Here is a 15,616-nt window from a genome sequence, read left to right as displayed (position 1 = left end):
ATACTTCAGAATACTTTATCTGACCTCTCCCAAGCACACAGGTCTCACCTCATATCCACTAGCTCCAGCTAAATGCTTCAGACACTCTGTGGTATCCCAAATAGCTTTAGATGCCTATTTTAGGCAACTAAATACCTCTCGTAATCAGCACAGCCAAATGAGCCTGAAGAGCTACTCAACTTCAGGGGAAGCTGAACGGTTCCCTAGGCTCCACTGTTAGCACTGACTACATCTCCACCAATGACAGCAGGAACTTAGACACCTACTATCAGAAAGACACAGAAATCCAGATGTCTGCAAGGTACAGCCGAATCCTGCTTCCAACTTTTAGACAGCCAAACTGTGTCCATAAGCTAATGTGCTGCCTGTCCTATTCAAGCTGTTTCTATACAGAGGCTGTATTTTAAAAATTAAGCCTCATTTGTTATTTTTTGTTTTGTTGATTTTTGTTTTAACAAAATGGACCAACTTTGTAGCACACTGCACTATAAGAATATCACACACACACAGAATGGTAGGGGTTGGAAGGGACCTCTGTGGGTCATCTAGCCCAATCCTCCTGCCAAAGCAGGGTCACCTACAGCAGGCTGCACAGGACCTTGTCCAGGCGGGTCTTGGATATCTCCAGAGAAGGAGACTCCACAACCCCTCTGCGCAGCCTGTTCGAGTGCTCCATCACCCTCAGAGGGAAGAAGTTCTTCCTCATGTTCAGACGGAACTTCCTCTGCTTCAGTTTGTGCCCATTGCCCCTTGTCCTGTCACTGGGCACTACTGAAAAGAGCTTGGCCCCATCCTCCTGACACCCACCCTTCAGGTATTTGTAAGTATATATTAGGTCCCCTCGCAGCCTTCTCTTCTTCAGGCTGAACAAGCCCAGCTCCCTCAGCCTCTCCTTGTAGGAGAGATGCTCCAGTCCCCTCACCATCCTTGTAGCCCTCCGCTGGACTCTCTCCAGTAGCTCCTCATCTTTCTTGAACTGGGGAGCCCAGAACTGGACACAGTACTCCAGATGAGACCTCACTATGAATCACCTACTCCAGCATAACAGCAAATGACAGTTTAAAGATCACCAGCAGCTTTCTGTTAACTGTTTCAGTGAACGCTTTTCCTTGATAATACCTCATTCCACAGCAGAAAAGCACTTAAGCACATCCTTAGCATTAAGCATAAATTTAACACCCACTGACTTTAATAAGAACTAAGTAATGTGCTTAATTGCTTTGCTGAACTATAGCCAACAGGAGCTGGAGCAAGGCAAAGGCAAACAAGAAATGCTGCTACTCTAGAAAACCTGTGGTTTTTTCCAATGTCTATAGCTGTATATTTTGCTACAAGACAAAGAAGGGCTAAAATTTGGGATGGAATCTATCTTTTGGTACAGACATATTCTAAATCAAATCTGAATTTTAAAAATGTGTATCAGAATTCTTCGAGTGGTATTACAAAGGTATTGTATATACTTACTAGCAACCACTTTAGCAATTCAAAAACCTGAAATATGAGATCTCTTTTAGAGAGTGAGATTGTACCTTTTTACTCTTCTATGAACTCCTCTAATTAATGCTGATAACAGCAAACTTTCTTTTAAATAAATGTCTCTTCCAGACCATCATCATCATGGTAAAATGAAATTCATCTTTCAGTCCCTCTGTCTGTCATAAGCAAGTCCTTGCCTCTGAAACTGCAGATGACTGCAGTGATTTAATTCTACATTTAAACCTTTATAATCACACTCTCAACATCCCTGCCAGTAATTCCATTCTGTGAGATGCCAATCACTGATATCCTCTACAAAAACAACATTAAAAAAGGGAAGGAAGAGGCTCATTTTGATCTGTGTTTTCTCTGTTTCTGAGATACCACTATAAATGGAGACAAAACAACAGGGCTCTTGCAAATCCCCTTAAGGAGACCATGGGGTAGCATAACCAAATCAAGCAAGCCATACCGTGCAGAATAAAAGCAGCTCCATTTTCAGTAGTGTAGGTACGCCTACACGACAGCAGGTATCATGTAAGCAAAGCAGAAAGGAAAAAAAGGACCAAATCAAACAGGACAGGGATCACATCCATACTAGATGCCAGGAGCATGCAATCCAAAATTATTGTAACGCAGGCGGTCCTATCAGCCCAGCAGGATTCTGAGTGCTCTAGTCTGGGTACACATTTGAACAGCAAGAGACAGTCTGACCAGGACCACACAGCAGAGATGGTTGGCCATAACAGGCCATAAGCAGAACACTTTTTCCAGCCGGTACTGGTGCTGTGGATCATCAGACGCTTTCCTGCAGACCCAGCAGAGGCAAATGATGGGTACTGTGGAAAAACTCACTGGCACATTTTAAACAGCCGCTTTAAAACTATCAAAACAGAGAAAGGTGAATGTAAAGCAACTGTTACAGTTCCACTGCGCAGTGAGAGGCTCTGAAAAGCCTGTACAAAAATGCTGATGTGTTTTACACACTACAAATGTTCCCTATCACAGGAATTAGGTGATTTGGAGGCGCTACTTTTTAAAAAAAAAAAACCTTCCCGAGGATTTTCACTGCATGGCACTGGGAGGATCCCTTTTTCTCCAAACCTCACAGATTCTGCTGTCTGCATGGTGACTGGAGAAAGAGGTTTCTCCTTATTGAGTTGGTGTAGTTCCCACTGACGTGAAAATGTGGTTTATTCCTGAGGTAATACAGATTCTGGTTCCAAACCTGCAAGCCACGACAACCCTCCTGTTGATGTCTCTTCTGCACTTTGGATATACACCGTTAAGTCAGTTAAGTGCACCGGGTCAACCGTATCATGACATCGCACTCCCATAATGCAGAGCTAGAGGAGTGCCACAAATTATGCAGCAATCTGTCCTTTTCACTGTGACAAAAGGAATATGTTACCTGATACAGCCATTTTCAATCCTTTCAATATCTTCAACAGTAGTTCTGACAGATAGTCTGTGCATACCAGGGTAGGAGTGCTGGGTGTTGATTTTTGCCATTTTGCTTTACATATCAACATCTAAATGAAAGCTGAAACAGGAAAAAGAAAACACATTTTGTGAGGCTGCAGAAATGTGCTCCGTACTTAGAAAGAGCAATTTATTAAAACAATGGAACAGCAAAAAGCAAATTCAACCACTTGAAGAATAGCCACTGATATTTACACACATGCTATGACACCCGTTTCTTGATTTATTTGCACTAGACAGAAAAAAATGCTAGTAAAGGCATAACAAAGAATATTCATCATGACCAAAGAAAAGAGTTACATGACACTATATTCTTTTTAGTCTCCGGGCTTTCTGAATATCTACACTGTCACATCTACTATCCATAGTGAAATTTCATTTAAAATCTCATTAAAAGGAGGTTACAGTTAGAAAGCCAACTGCAAAATGCTAGGTAATACACGTTCTAGGACAACCAATTAAGTTGATCCCCCTGTGCTAATTTTATCTGGTTTATGAATAAGTTTTTGTACTGGGTTTGCATGGCAAGCTTTTGGTAGTTCAGGGGTACAGGGGTGGCTTCTGTAAGAAGCTGCTAGAAGCTTCCCCTGTGTCTGACAGAGCCAAAGCCAGCCGGCTCCAAGACAGACCGGCTGCTGGCCGAGGCCGAGCCCATCAGCGACAGCGGTAGCGCCTCTGGGATAACGTATGTAAGAAGGGGGAAAAACCTGCACAACAGCAACTGCAGCAGCAGAGAGGAGTGAGGCTGTGTGAGAGAAACAACTCCACAGACACCAAGGTCAGTGAGCAAGGAGGGGGAGGAAATGCTCCAGACACCAGAGCAGAGATTTTCCCCTGCAGCCCGTGGAGAAGACCATGGTGAGGCAGGCTGTGCCCCTGCGGCCCATGGAGGTCCACGGTGGAGCAGATCTCCATCTGTAGCCTGTGGAGGACCCCACACCGGAGCAGGTGGATGCCTGAAGGAGACTGTGACCCTGTGGGGAGCCCGTGCTGGAGCAGGCTTCTGCCAGGACCTGTGGACCCATGGAGAGAGGAGCCTACGCTGGAGCAGGTTTGCTGGCAAGGCTTGTGACCCCGTGGGGGACCCACGCTGGAGCAGCCTGTTCCTGAAGGACTGCACCCCGTGGAAGCGACCCATGCTGGGGCAATTTGTGAAGAGCTTGTGAAGAGTTCATGGAGGACTGTATCCCATGTGGTGCTGGAGCAGGAGCAGAGTGTGAGGAGTCCTGCCCCTGAGGAGGAAGGAGCAGCAGAGACAATGTGTGATGAACTGACCGTAACCCCCATTCCCTGTCCCCCTGCGCCGCTCGGGGCGGGGTGGAGGTAGAGAAATGGGAGTGGAGTCCAGGAAGAAGGGAGAAGTGAGGGGAGGGTGTTTTAAGATTTGGATTTATTTCTCATTATCCTACTCTGATTTGGTTGGTAATACATTAAATTAACTGTCCCCAAGTTCAGTCTGTTGTGCCTGTCGCAGTAACTGGTGAGTGATCTCTCCCTGTCCTTATCTCAACCCTCGAGCCTTTCATCATATTTCCTCTCCCCTGTCCAGCAGAGGAGGGGGACTGATAGAGTGGCTTTGGTGGGCACCTGGCATTTATCCAGGGTCAAATCACCGAAGTTTTTTATTCTGAAAATGCATACTAACCAAGCAGGTAATTAATGAAATGTATTCCTCAGTTTAATACATGCCATGCACTAATTCTATATTATCTAAACTCTGCACTAAACACATACTAGGTTTTTTCCCCCAAATATTTCCGTATGTCATTTTTATTACGCTGCTTCAAGACAAGCTCTGTTAAGCTATTTAGCAGCCCAGCTCCTACAAGATTTAGGAAATTGACCTAAAAACCTTTCCAGATTTGGCCTTTGATGCCTTACTAAATTCATATCACATCTATCACCTGCAAAACAGGTTTTAAGACTCAAGACAAGTGTCTTAAACGAGGGACTTTCAGTGAAGGCTTTGAATTTTGAATTTTTTTTTTTAAGTTTTGAAACTCCATTCAAGAACTATTTTGGTTTCAGATATGACTAGAATGAAATTCTCTTGGGATCATTCAACTACTTCAGACCATCTACTGTCCCTTTTTCACCTGTAATCCTCTGTCTCACTGACCATACAACATTCAGCTTCAGCAGCAAATGAAATACAGATCTTACAGAAACTAACATTCCGTCCTGAGTTATTCCTGAAGCAAAGCTCACAATCCATGATTAGGTCTATGCTACACAGCCAGTTTCTTAAAAAACAGATACTTTACTTATACTCAACTCCCAGACAACTAAAGGGAATCATAAACAACTTTTTAAATCATTTAATATATTTCAAAATATAAAATAGATTAACTTCATTTTTTCATCCAGAAATAACGAAATGAGTCCAGGAATAGCCCTTGTGCATCATTTAACACCTGAAAAATCTGGTATTTCCCATTACTAATTTTACCTCAGTGCAGGTCAATTGATGCATAACTGTGTCTCACTTTAAACTGAGCCCTGTACGTACCAGTTAGCTTAAACTTTACTAGGGAAAAAATAAGCATTTCTACCACACATTGATATAAAAAAAATAAAAAGGGATCTTCCAACTCGGTCTCAGATTTGAATGTTCACTCAGAAAAATTAATTCCTAAAGTGCAGATAATTTATGCTAAAAACATAGCTATATATAAAAATATTGACTGGAACAGTCTCACAAAAGGAATCAATTTTATCTGTTCAAAAAACATCTGTCAAATTATTTACATATATGTTAATGTATATCCATTCTAAATATCAATGAATATAATTTCTTTTAAAATTATTCAGCCTTCAAGAGAAACATTGTTATTAATAACTTAACCAGCCAAATGAATAGGTTTCAAAATAGGTATGATGCCAAAAATGTCTCATCTCCAGGAAAAATTCTGATAAATCATTTTTTAGTTATAATTACTGCTTCTATTACACACTTTGTAACACAGAATTAGATAGATGACACACAATAGTGCTTTGGTGATTAGAACATTTATTTTGCCGTAACAGTGAGCACTGAAGTAATTCCCACTTCTCATATATTAATTTGAACATAATTCACGGTAAGAAGAAAACATGTTTTTCCTTCTGTTTTTACCGATTTCTTCGAAGTTCAGCTTACCAAAATCTCCAAAAGTAGCCTACAATCTACATTCTGTCTCACCACTCAGGTTCCAGGACCTGAAGTTACAAGGGGAGGCTACAAGGCAGTCGCCAGGTGTCACAGCCGCTTCATTTAAAAACAGAGCAGCATGCTTCCTGCTGACAAATTGCTACGCACAGACAGAAAGTAAGGCACAGCAGCAAATTGCATCTTCCTACCAACAGTTGCTCTTGCTGCCCATTTCATTTCCACTGCTTTGAGCTATACCAAGTCTCACGAAAGCTAACTTTTAAGAGTAAAATGGCACGGGCTGCTTGGATTTTACTGCTTTGTATAGACCCTGCTCTCCCTTAAACCTCAGCCAAATAATTTTCCTGGTTTTTAAAATCAAACTAGAACTCTCTATCGCATTGCAGGAAGGAGGGAGGAGTTGTCACTTTTCCACTGAACAGCGTCATATATTCCCCACCCACATTAAACTTCCACTTTATTTCAGTTCAAGGTTTTAAAAGCTTGATGGTGGGAAAAACAGAATGATTCGTAAGATAAGTAACAAAGCATTGACTTTTTTCTAAGCACGTATTTCCAACACAAAGTTAGTACTGAGTTAAGACCTTGACTAGCTCTGCCACCTAACACAACAATAGCCCTGTCGTTAGTTCTGGTGATTCACAACCAGCTGGATGTCTATCTACAGCCGTTCTGAAACAAGGGGCACCTGGTTTGTAATCTCCAACAAAATAAATAACTCTGCTAAAACAATAAAAGTATGAGATAATAAAAACATGATGGAAGTCTAGGGATGATGTAGATCATTTGCTACCAACAACATGTAGTATCTCACTGACAAGACACATTGCTTCTGAACCTGGAGAGCAGCGAACAATGCCTTTCTATATTTCAAATGCCACAGGTGGATTTCCAGACCTGTCATTTCTACATCAGTTCCTGAAAATTTGGTTAAAAAACATTAAGTACAGTATTTCTTTAAACTTCAAACTGACACAGGTTCTCCAGATGTTACTAATCTCCTGAAATTAAACATTACTAGTCTGGAATTAGACACTACTATCAGATACTGGAATTAGATATTCCTAATCTGCTGGAATGGTTTGAGTATGCCACTGGAGCACTGAATACAGGAAACAGTTGTATAGTTTATTTAGACTTCCAAAATCTATTCCAAGAAACAAAACGAGTCATAGGATATGAAACCAAATACTATCTTGGATGAAAAACTAGCTTCTTCGAAGACAGAAAGCAAGAACGGACTTAAACAGTAACCTTCACCCCTGCAAAAGTTTAAGAACAATATTCCTCAGGGTTGCACAGGAAAAGCTCTCATTAACGATGCTGATGAAAACAAGCAGCAGTGAGCCAAGAAGATCTCAGGATGGCAAAAAGTACTGTGGGCAGGAGAAACAAAAGCGGAGTGCAAGGAACTTCAGGGTGACCCACAGCAACCAGATCGATTTCTCAGTTTGATGGCTAGTGACATGCAGTGTTGGCAAATGCAAATCAATGAATAGCGGTGAAAAGCACGTAAACTACTACCTTATCTGCTTCCAAACCAACCATATGCTCTCAGAAAGGGAACACGAACACTATGTATGCACAGCTCAGTGAAATGCCCTGCTCAGTGCAGGGCAGGCTTGCTGACACAACAGCTAACCATGTATACATGGAAAATGTTAATGACACAAAGAACACTAAAACTGCTCCACGGAGCAACAGCGAGGACTCATCTGGAACACGATTAGTCCTCCTCTTCAACAGAAAGATACTGCAGAATAAAAGCATGGCAAGAACGATAAAGGACATATAAAAAGGAGAGAGAGAAAAACGGGGCTTCCTCACCCTAGAAAGTCAAAGAATAAGAAGCTATAAAATAAGAGTATGTAGGCAAAATTGAATCTCATTTCAGAGCCACTACAATGATTTCAGCCGTAAAATCCAAATTCAGTATACAGTGTGGTCTGAACTTGTTCTGTAGGAAAGGAGGAGGAAAAAAATTCACAGAAATACAAACCTAATATTAATCAATAAAATACACTAATATATTTTGGAAGGAGGCAGAGAGAGTGAATGAAGGTTCATTATTAAATTGTACCATGCGTGCCCAGCTGTGGTAGAGAGCAACAGAACACAGGACTGCTAGAAGTAAATAATGCAGTAATTTGGGTACAGCGCAGGGGGTGAGACCTCCTGAACCAACATGGTTTGGCCCTGAAGCACACAAAATTCTGACAAATTACCGGCTATCCGATAAAGGGTAAAAACTTGTTCTTTCTAGGCCTCCAAGGTTCCTGAAGATACAGGTGTTTAACGGTCTAGGGAGGGTGTCAGCATTTCAATACTGCATCCAAAAGCTGGCAAGGGACTGAGTAGGGAGCAGCTCACAGTGAGCCCTGAGCTACCTGGAGTCAGCCAGCAGGAAAACGCTGCAGAGGCACAAGACTGTGCAAACACCTTCTGCAGGGCTGCAGAGAGACAGCTCCAGCTAGCTGGGGTCTACACCCCGAAAACTGCCACCAAAAGCTGGTGCTCACAAGACAGTTCTCAGGACTGCCCAGAGCTTAGCTTTGTATTTAAAAACACAGGTGTTACAGTGGGGTAGTGGGTTGGCCCTGGCTGGCTGCCGGACACCCACCCAACCACTCTCTCACTCCCCCTCCTCAGCAGCCCAGCAGGAGAAAGTAAGATGAGAAAGCTCATGGGTCGAGATAAGGACAGGAAGATCACTTACCAGTTATCATCACAGGCAAAACGGACTCAAACTGGGGAAAATTAAATCAATTTATTGCCAATTGAAATAGAGTTGGATGGTGAGAAACAAAGACAAAAACACTTCCTCCCCTCTTTTTGTCCCCAGATTCGACTTCACTCCTACACTGCCAACTCCTCCACCTCCTCCACCGCACCCAGCAGCGCAGGGGGTGGGGAATGGGGGCCTGCGGTCAGTCCACAATGGTTTCTCTCTTCCGTTCCTTCCTCCTCACACCATTCCCCTGCTCCAGCGTGGGTCCTTCCCACACGCTGCAGTCCTTAATGAAGTGCTCCAGCGTGTGTCCACTCCATGGGCTGCAGTCTATCAGGATAAACCTGATCCAGCATGGGTCCTCCATGGGCCACAGTTGCTGTCAGGAGAACCTGCTCCTCCATGGGCTCTTCTGCACTGGCTGCAGTTTCCTTCAAGAAATATCCACCTGCTCTACCGTGGGGTCCTCCACAGCGGGTATCTGCTCCAGCATGGTCCTCTCCACGGGCTGCAGGCGAATCTCTTGCTCCGGCGCCTGGAACACCACCTCCCTTCCTTCTTCCTTCTTCTCTGACCTTGGTGTCTGCAGAGCTGTTTCTCACACATTTCCACACACCCCCCACCCCCACCCCCCACACTGCCCGTGCAGCATTTTACCATTTATCAACTACATTTTCCCCGAGATGCAACCAGCCTGGCCAAGGGGCTCGGCTGTGCCCGGCAGCAGGTCCCACATGGGCAGCCCCGGCCGCTGCTCGCAGAGACCCCTGCGGCCCCCATGGCACGCAGGTATCTGCCTTCTATAAAACCTCTCTTACCTTTGAGGTACACCCTCTGCTCTGAATATTTAAAGCTAGTAATTACACTGAGGGTAACGAAAGGCTGACAAGTCTGATGAACCTGTGTTTCGGCACTTCAAACAGGTATTTAGCTCACAAACAATTTAACGAGAGAGCGACAGGCAGGCAGGCAGGCAGGCAGTCCTCTGAGCCTGAATCCAGTTACACAATTTTAGGCAACCAAATTGGACAACTGGATCCTTAAAGGATCCTTCTAATTTTTAATTTTCCAGAACTCAGTGACTTATCTCTAAGTACACCAAGTCAAACCGTGGAAAACAAACACTGCCTCAGGTTGAAGAATTTTCCAGCGCCAGACGGCAAAATAGAACTGTCCTGAAACAGTCCTAGCTGTTGAAAGACAGACAGCTTTACCAACGACTTAAGCAGAATTTTAACATACTTTCTCACTTACTATTTCTTTCCTTGCTACCAATTGTACTAACCTGAAAGAGATGAATAATAATTCCACACTCTAGAATATTGCTTTTCTGTGCATAAATCACTGCGACCGAAAGTAGAGCTAAATGAAAAAGATGTATTATCCTACTAAAAAGACAAAAAATTATACACCCGTGATGGCCCTCCCTACTCCCAATGCAAACAGTTCATGCTGATGGCTCTCCCTAGCCCAAATGCAAAAAGTTCATGTATTATTTTATCTTCTTCCTTTTAGATTTAACAGCAACTGACGGTTCGTGTCAAATTATTTTATACGCACTGTCTGGTATAAAAGACCTCTTTTATCAAGACAGCCAGTTGTCTGACAACAAATAAGAGTTCAAGCAACATATGAAAACATCAGATTCACACAAGCATTTCCTAATTTTGAAAATCAGGTTCTACTTGTGTCTTTATAACATGAAGACTTAGAACTAGAGGTGTGAAGGCTGCAGTATTCAAATTTTAGGAGCTCTGCCATGCAGCGGTTTCCTACAGAAGGCATGCAGAAAATCAGGCCCCCAGGAACAAGACACTGAGAAGGACGCTACATATCCTAGCCAATACGAGACGGCTGAAGCTGGAACGGGAGACTGAAAACAACTGGGCATCCAGCGCCAGGCAGAAGAAGGTGGCACCCAGTTCACAGCCGTAACTCCCCCCTCCTCAAGACTATTCACCCATTTGCAGCACACTGCATTCTCTTTAGGAGCTGCACCTCAGGAATGACAAACTTTCCAAGTCTGCTTCAAATTAAGCAAGCCGAATTCCGTTTCCCCCCTTTCTCCGGAGCCTCCTCCCAATATATGATGGGATGCACTCGCACATACTCTCTCATGGGTTTGCAGTGCTCCAAGAACACAGATCAGAGCAGCTGCGGGAAAGCCTGTTCCCAGCACCCGCTGCAATCAGGACACAGCCAAGGCCCCCAAGCAGCTTCGTGGCCTAGGTTTCAGACAATTTTGCACATGCTCAGTAGCAAAAAAAAACCCAACATACCAGCACACATTTAAATATTACAAATTATATCAAATGTAAGAAGTTGCTGGTTATCAGCTAAGCCGCTAAAATGAACTCTGTGTGGCCTGTCAAAATTGCCCAGTGATACATGTTAGTTTAAACAGTGATGAAAGAAGCTTGCATGACTATAGTCTCCCTCTCAAGAGCATTTAGAGTTCACAGTTAGGCTACTCCAGCAGTTCGCCTTTTGGGCAGAATATGTTAACTCACTCTAACTTAATTCAAAATTGTTACCCAAACAAATATTAATACTTCTGATATGAAGTAAACATAGTTGTTTATCAAGTAATGATGGCAGATCAAGCTGTTCATACCACCACTTAATATTCTTAAAGTTTATTTACTTATATTAAAAAGATTACAGACAGAAATCATGGCAGAATTAAAAAAATAGCTTCACAGGGTCAAAAATGTATCACTGTCACAAAGTAAAAGGCGACTTTATATATGATTTTATGATGGATCTTACATATTTGTCTAGTTGGTAACATACTGTTGTTCTTGAGGTTTTCAAAAACATTTTACTTATTGCTGTGGAAGCAGTGGTAAGCTGCATAGGATCACTTACATCATTTTAGTTAAGACAAGTTCCAAATCCTCACACAGCCTCTCAGGCTCAACCCTGGTAAGTCTTTGGTATTTATTTCGGGATTTGACCTCCACCTACATGATCCTTGTTACATCACTTCGCGATAGTTGTAGTTCAGCTGTGCGGTACGTATGTTGTGTACGTTCTGTGTGACAGTCTGCAGTTCCAGTGCATCAACCAGTACAGGCTGGACATGCACATCGAGGACTGGACACTGGACCTTTAAGCACCTATGTGATTCAAAGACACGGTGCAACTTTTTTCTTCAGTGATTTGGAGGTTTTTTAAACAAACCTGTATATTTAACTCTGGCACACTCTCATGGAAATCAGCTCTGTATAAAGGCTACTGGATCAAGCCCAAGGGGTTGAAAAAATAATAAGCAGGCTGCACCACCTTACGCTCGTGAATCATTACACGTAACAGTTTAAATCAAGTTCTTAAATCCTATGACCTCTTCTAAAAGAACACTTTTCAAATTTTATTACTCTCTGCTACATCATATTGCATTTTCCATAGTCTGTGTGCACTGGTAAGGCCTGAAAACGCACACAACCTATCTGCATGGCCTAGTAACCTCCGTACTAAAGATCTGTCAAACAAACACACCACCTCTCACAAGTACTTCAGAATGTTCGTCTACTACACACAACACTGCATATTCATATATGAAGAATTCATAGTTTTATAATGAAATGCATATGATTATCCTTGATCCATTTGATTGTTGTGTCCCTGCCACCTTGCAGTAGCAAAATAATCTTTCAAATAAATTGACTTATCTGGACTGTGTTTCCCTTCTAGATCTATGAATTATTAGTAATACAGTTCAATTTTCTAAGATCTACTAAATTTTTTTGCAGACCGTTTTCTAGAAATGCATTATTTTTTTCGACTGGAACCTGTTCAGGAGAAACTAGCTGTGTATACGGAACGTCACATTGTAAATTAAACCACAGTAAATTACAAATTAGAGCTGACTGGACAACTGGGTTGCATCGTGTTGTTTCTGTTGCTAGAACAGGTTAACACGACGCAGGTATCCATGTTTCTATGCAGAAAATAAGCTCTGGGCAAGGTTTCTGTAACCACTGCCTAAAATCTACCAGTTCTGTCTAGATCTCTGCCAGGGCATTCATTTGCCACGGTAACTCTTAAAAGTGAACATAAAAAGGGCATAAATACCACTATAACACAGCAGGTTTACACTTCTGAACAAGTATCTATAAAATATATACATGTCTACATGCATCCACATGCATACACGTGAATGTTACCCATTCAGATTCACTCCCTGCCCACTTTACATAAAGTCTCAGAGCCATCCCGTTCGGCTAGGGAAGGCAGACATGACAGGGAATTTGTGACACATCTCACATGCAGTAACAAGGCATTCGAGAGAAGAGGATTGAAGAGATGCTAATGAGAAGAGATGGCAGCTGGAGAGGGCTGCAGGCTAACGTGCCGAACCGAAATGACAGAGCTTGGGAGCAAACCGGATGACAAAGGCTGGGATGGGCAGAGGCATATGGAAGGCAGAGCTGAGAGATGCTGACACCGAAGGATGGTGTATGATTTTTTAAAGCAGATGTGCTCTTTCCTCAAGTCATTCGCTGCTTGTTTACCATGATTACCCTTGCTGATTAGACATCCTGACAGTCCCATTATCATCTGCACCGTGTATTTTTCTAATCAGATGGTTTTAGCATGCACACTCAAAGAAAACGACATAAAAAACATCAGAGAAAAAAAATCACTGTGCCGACTGAAGGCAAAGTTACGCTATTTCAAAAACTGAAACATCTGAAACTACAATCTACCCACTTGTAACCACAAAAATTACAGATTTTAAATACAATGGTCCTCTGACTACTTGCTCCAACAACTCTGAATCTGGAAAACAAAATATAGTAAAAAGTGTCCGCTACTAACCAGTACCAACGTTTACATTTAACATCATTTCTTCAGAGATTTAAAGTAATGTTCTTGTCATTTTTCCATGTCTTCTTTTGGCTTCTTCGTTTTAGCAAGTGAGCGGACCCCGCATTAGAGAGTGACACTGATCACAGCCATCACTGTATCTTGCACATTATGCACACTATGGCCCGGGTTTACACCACACAAGTTTTTGCAAAAGATGCCACACTGCTGAGAACAAGGTCAATTTAGCGGGAGTGCCAGGAACCCCAGGAAAGTGATTTGCTTTCCCTGTGCTTGCAGCATTTGCTAGCATTTTCTTTACGCAGGGTCTGACAACCCCACGCTTGTGCCACTGGCACCGGACGGCCGAGAAGTCAGGGTCGGAGGGACGAAACCTGCAAAGCAAAGCCTCAGTCAGCAGGAGCAGGGTAATCCCCCTCGGCCCCTCTCCTGCGCGGGTTCGTGTCCTGAATCCAATTTAATTGCGGATCTTCGCGCCAATTAATAAAATTAACACTTTTTTTTATTAAAAAAAAAGGGAAAATAAGAAGGCGCTTGTAAGTCACGTTTCCACTTCAAGCTTCTGAGCTAGGGTTTAGAGTCGGAGGCAGGCGCAGGGCTGACAGCCCGCTCCCCCGGACTCACCTCTCCGCGCCTTCCTCCACAGCATCCCAGCTCAGAAACTCCGTCCGCCCGTCTGTCCGCCGGCGCTTCGGGGCCGTTATCCTTCAGCAGCGCTGCCCGTCCCCGTCGCGGCGTCGGTCCGGACCCCGCTCCCGGCCCGCGGCGGGGCAGCCCGGCCCGGCCCGGCCCAGCGCGGCCCGGCCCGGCGGGGGCGGCGGGGCAGGGCCCGCGGCGGCCACCCCTCCGCCGGCGGATTACAGCCGAAGCCGGCGCGCCTAAGCCCGGCTCAGCAGGCAAAGCCGCTCGGAGGGGCTCTGCGATCCCGTTAAGTTCTCGATGAGGATCAGGACGTCAAAGCAGCCCGGCGGCGCCCCGGCACGTTTCTCGGCCGCGCCGAGTGAAGTTGGGAGCCCACGGCGGGCAGGACCGGGGCTGCTGGCAGGGCCGCCCCTCGCACCGAAAGCGACCGGACCCTGCGAGGCGGCTGCCCCCGACCCCCCGGCGGTCACTGCCTGCGGGGCGGCCGCTCGTCCCGTCCCCTCCCCGCCTGCGGGGCGCAGCCCGCCTCAGTCCCCCGACGCCACCCGGCCCCCGGCCGCGCTCACCGCTCCCACCGGTGCCTCCGCGGCTGCCTCAGCCGCCGCCCCGCGATCCATGCTGCCGGAGGGGCCGGCCGCCGCTCGGGAGGAGGGCCCCGGGCCGCCCTTCCCTGCCTCCGCGTCCTCGCACACGCAGTCCCCCCACCGCCTTCATCTGCCGCCGGCGGCGGGCGCGGAGGGGCCGGGCCCGGCGGGCTGCCCGCCGCCCTCAGAGGCGGGGGCTGGCGGGGCGGAGCGGGGCCGGCGGGAGCGGGTGCGGCCGGGCGGGGACCGGGGTCTGCGCTGCCGGCTGGAAGCGTGTGCCCGCCCCACTCCGCCCCGGCAGCCGTGAGGGAGCGGGTGCCCCCTGGATCGCCCCCCCCGGCTCGTCCTGCCCGAGGGGTGCCGTGAGGGGGTGACGCCTCACCGCGCTGCCCTTGGGACCGGCGCCTTCCCCCCGGCGAGGAGACGTTCCTCCTCGGCCTGCCCCCGGACGGTTTTTTTCCCCGGCGCTTCGGCCCGCTGCCCCCCTGGCCCGCTGCCCGGGGAGCTCCGCGGCCGCGCTGTCTCCCCGCCTGCGCCGGGCAAGGCGCTGCCCCCAGCTCCTGCTGCCGCGGCTCCCCGGAGGCCTTGGCACTCCCGTGGACTTCACCGGTTCGGTTCCGATTATGTTTTTTGCAGGGCCCAGAAACAAAGGCGGTGCGTGAGAGCTCCGGAAAAATGAGTCTTCAGCTGGAAAAAGGCTCAGCTGCTGTTTGTTGCACTTTC

At 45.8% G+C, this 15,616-nt stretch overlaps 1 protein-coding gene across 4 annotated transcripts in view; it reads right to left on the bottom strand.

The window, feature by feature from the left end:
* The window catches only part of CNGA3 (cyclic nucleotide gated channel subunit alpha 3), a 35,686-nt gene extending 20,640 nt beyond the window's left edge, over nt 1–15,046 (bottom strand). For 3 of the 4 annotated variants that reach the window (XM_075427120.1, XM_075427132.1, XM_075427139.1), the window contains exons 1-2: nt 14,292–14,431; nt 2,888–3,019 (exon numbers count right to left, since the gene is read on the bottom strand). In XM_075427120.1, the coding sequence (XP_075283235.1) occupies nt 2,888–2,988 (101 nt within the window). In that variant the 5' untranslated portion in view covers nt 2,989–3,019; nt 14,292–14,431. Of the gene's footprint in view, nt 1–2,887; nt 3,020–14,291; nt 14,432–14,875 lie in introns of those variants that run through there. The other variant, XM_075427126.1, reaches the window with a different exon arrangement.
* Nucleotides 15,047–15,616: the final 570 nt, after the last annotated feature.

This window comes from Opisthocomus hoazin, chromosome 1, assembly GCF_030867145.1.
Source record: "Opisthocomus hoazin isolate bOpiHoa1 chromosome 1, bOpiHoa1.hap1, whole genome shotgun sequence".
In the NCBI taxonomy this organism is placed as follows: Eukaryota; Metazoa; Chordata; class Aves; order Opisthocomiformes; family Opisthocomidae; genus Opisthocomus; species Opisthocomus hoazin.
The sequence above is the reverse complement of the archived record's forward strand: the minus strand, read 5'-3'. Positions and strand labels throughout refer to the sequence as shown.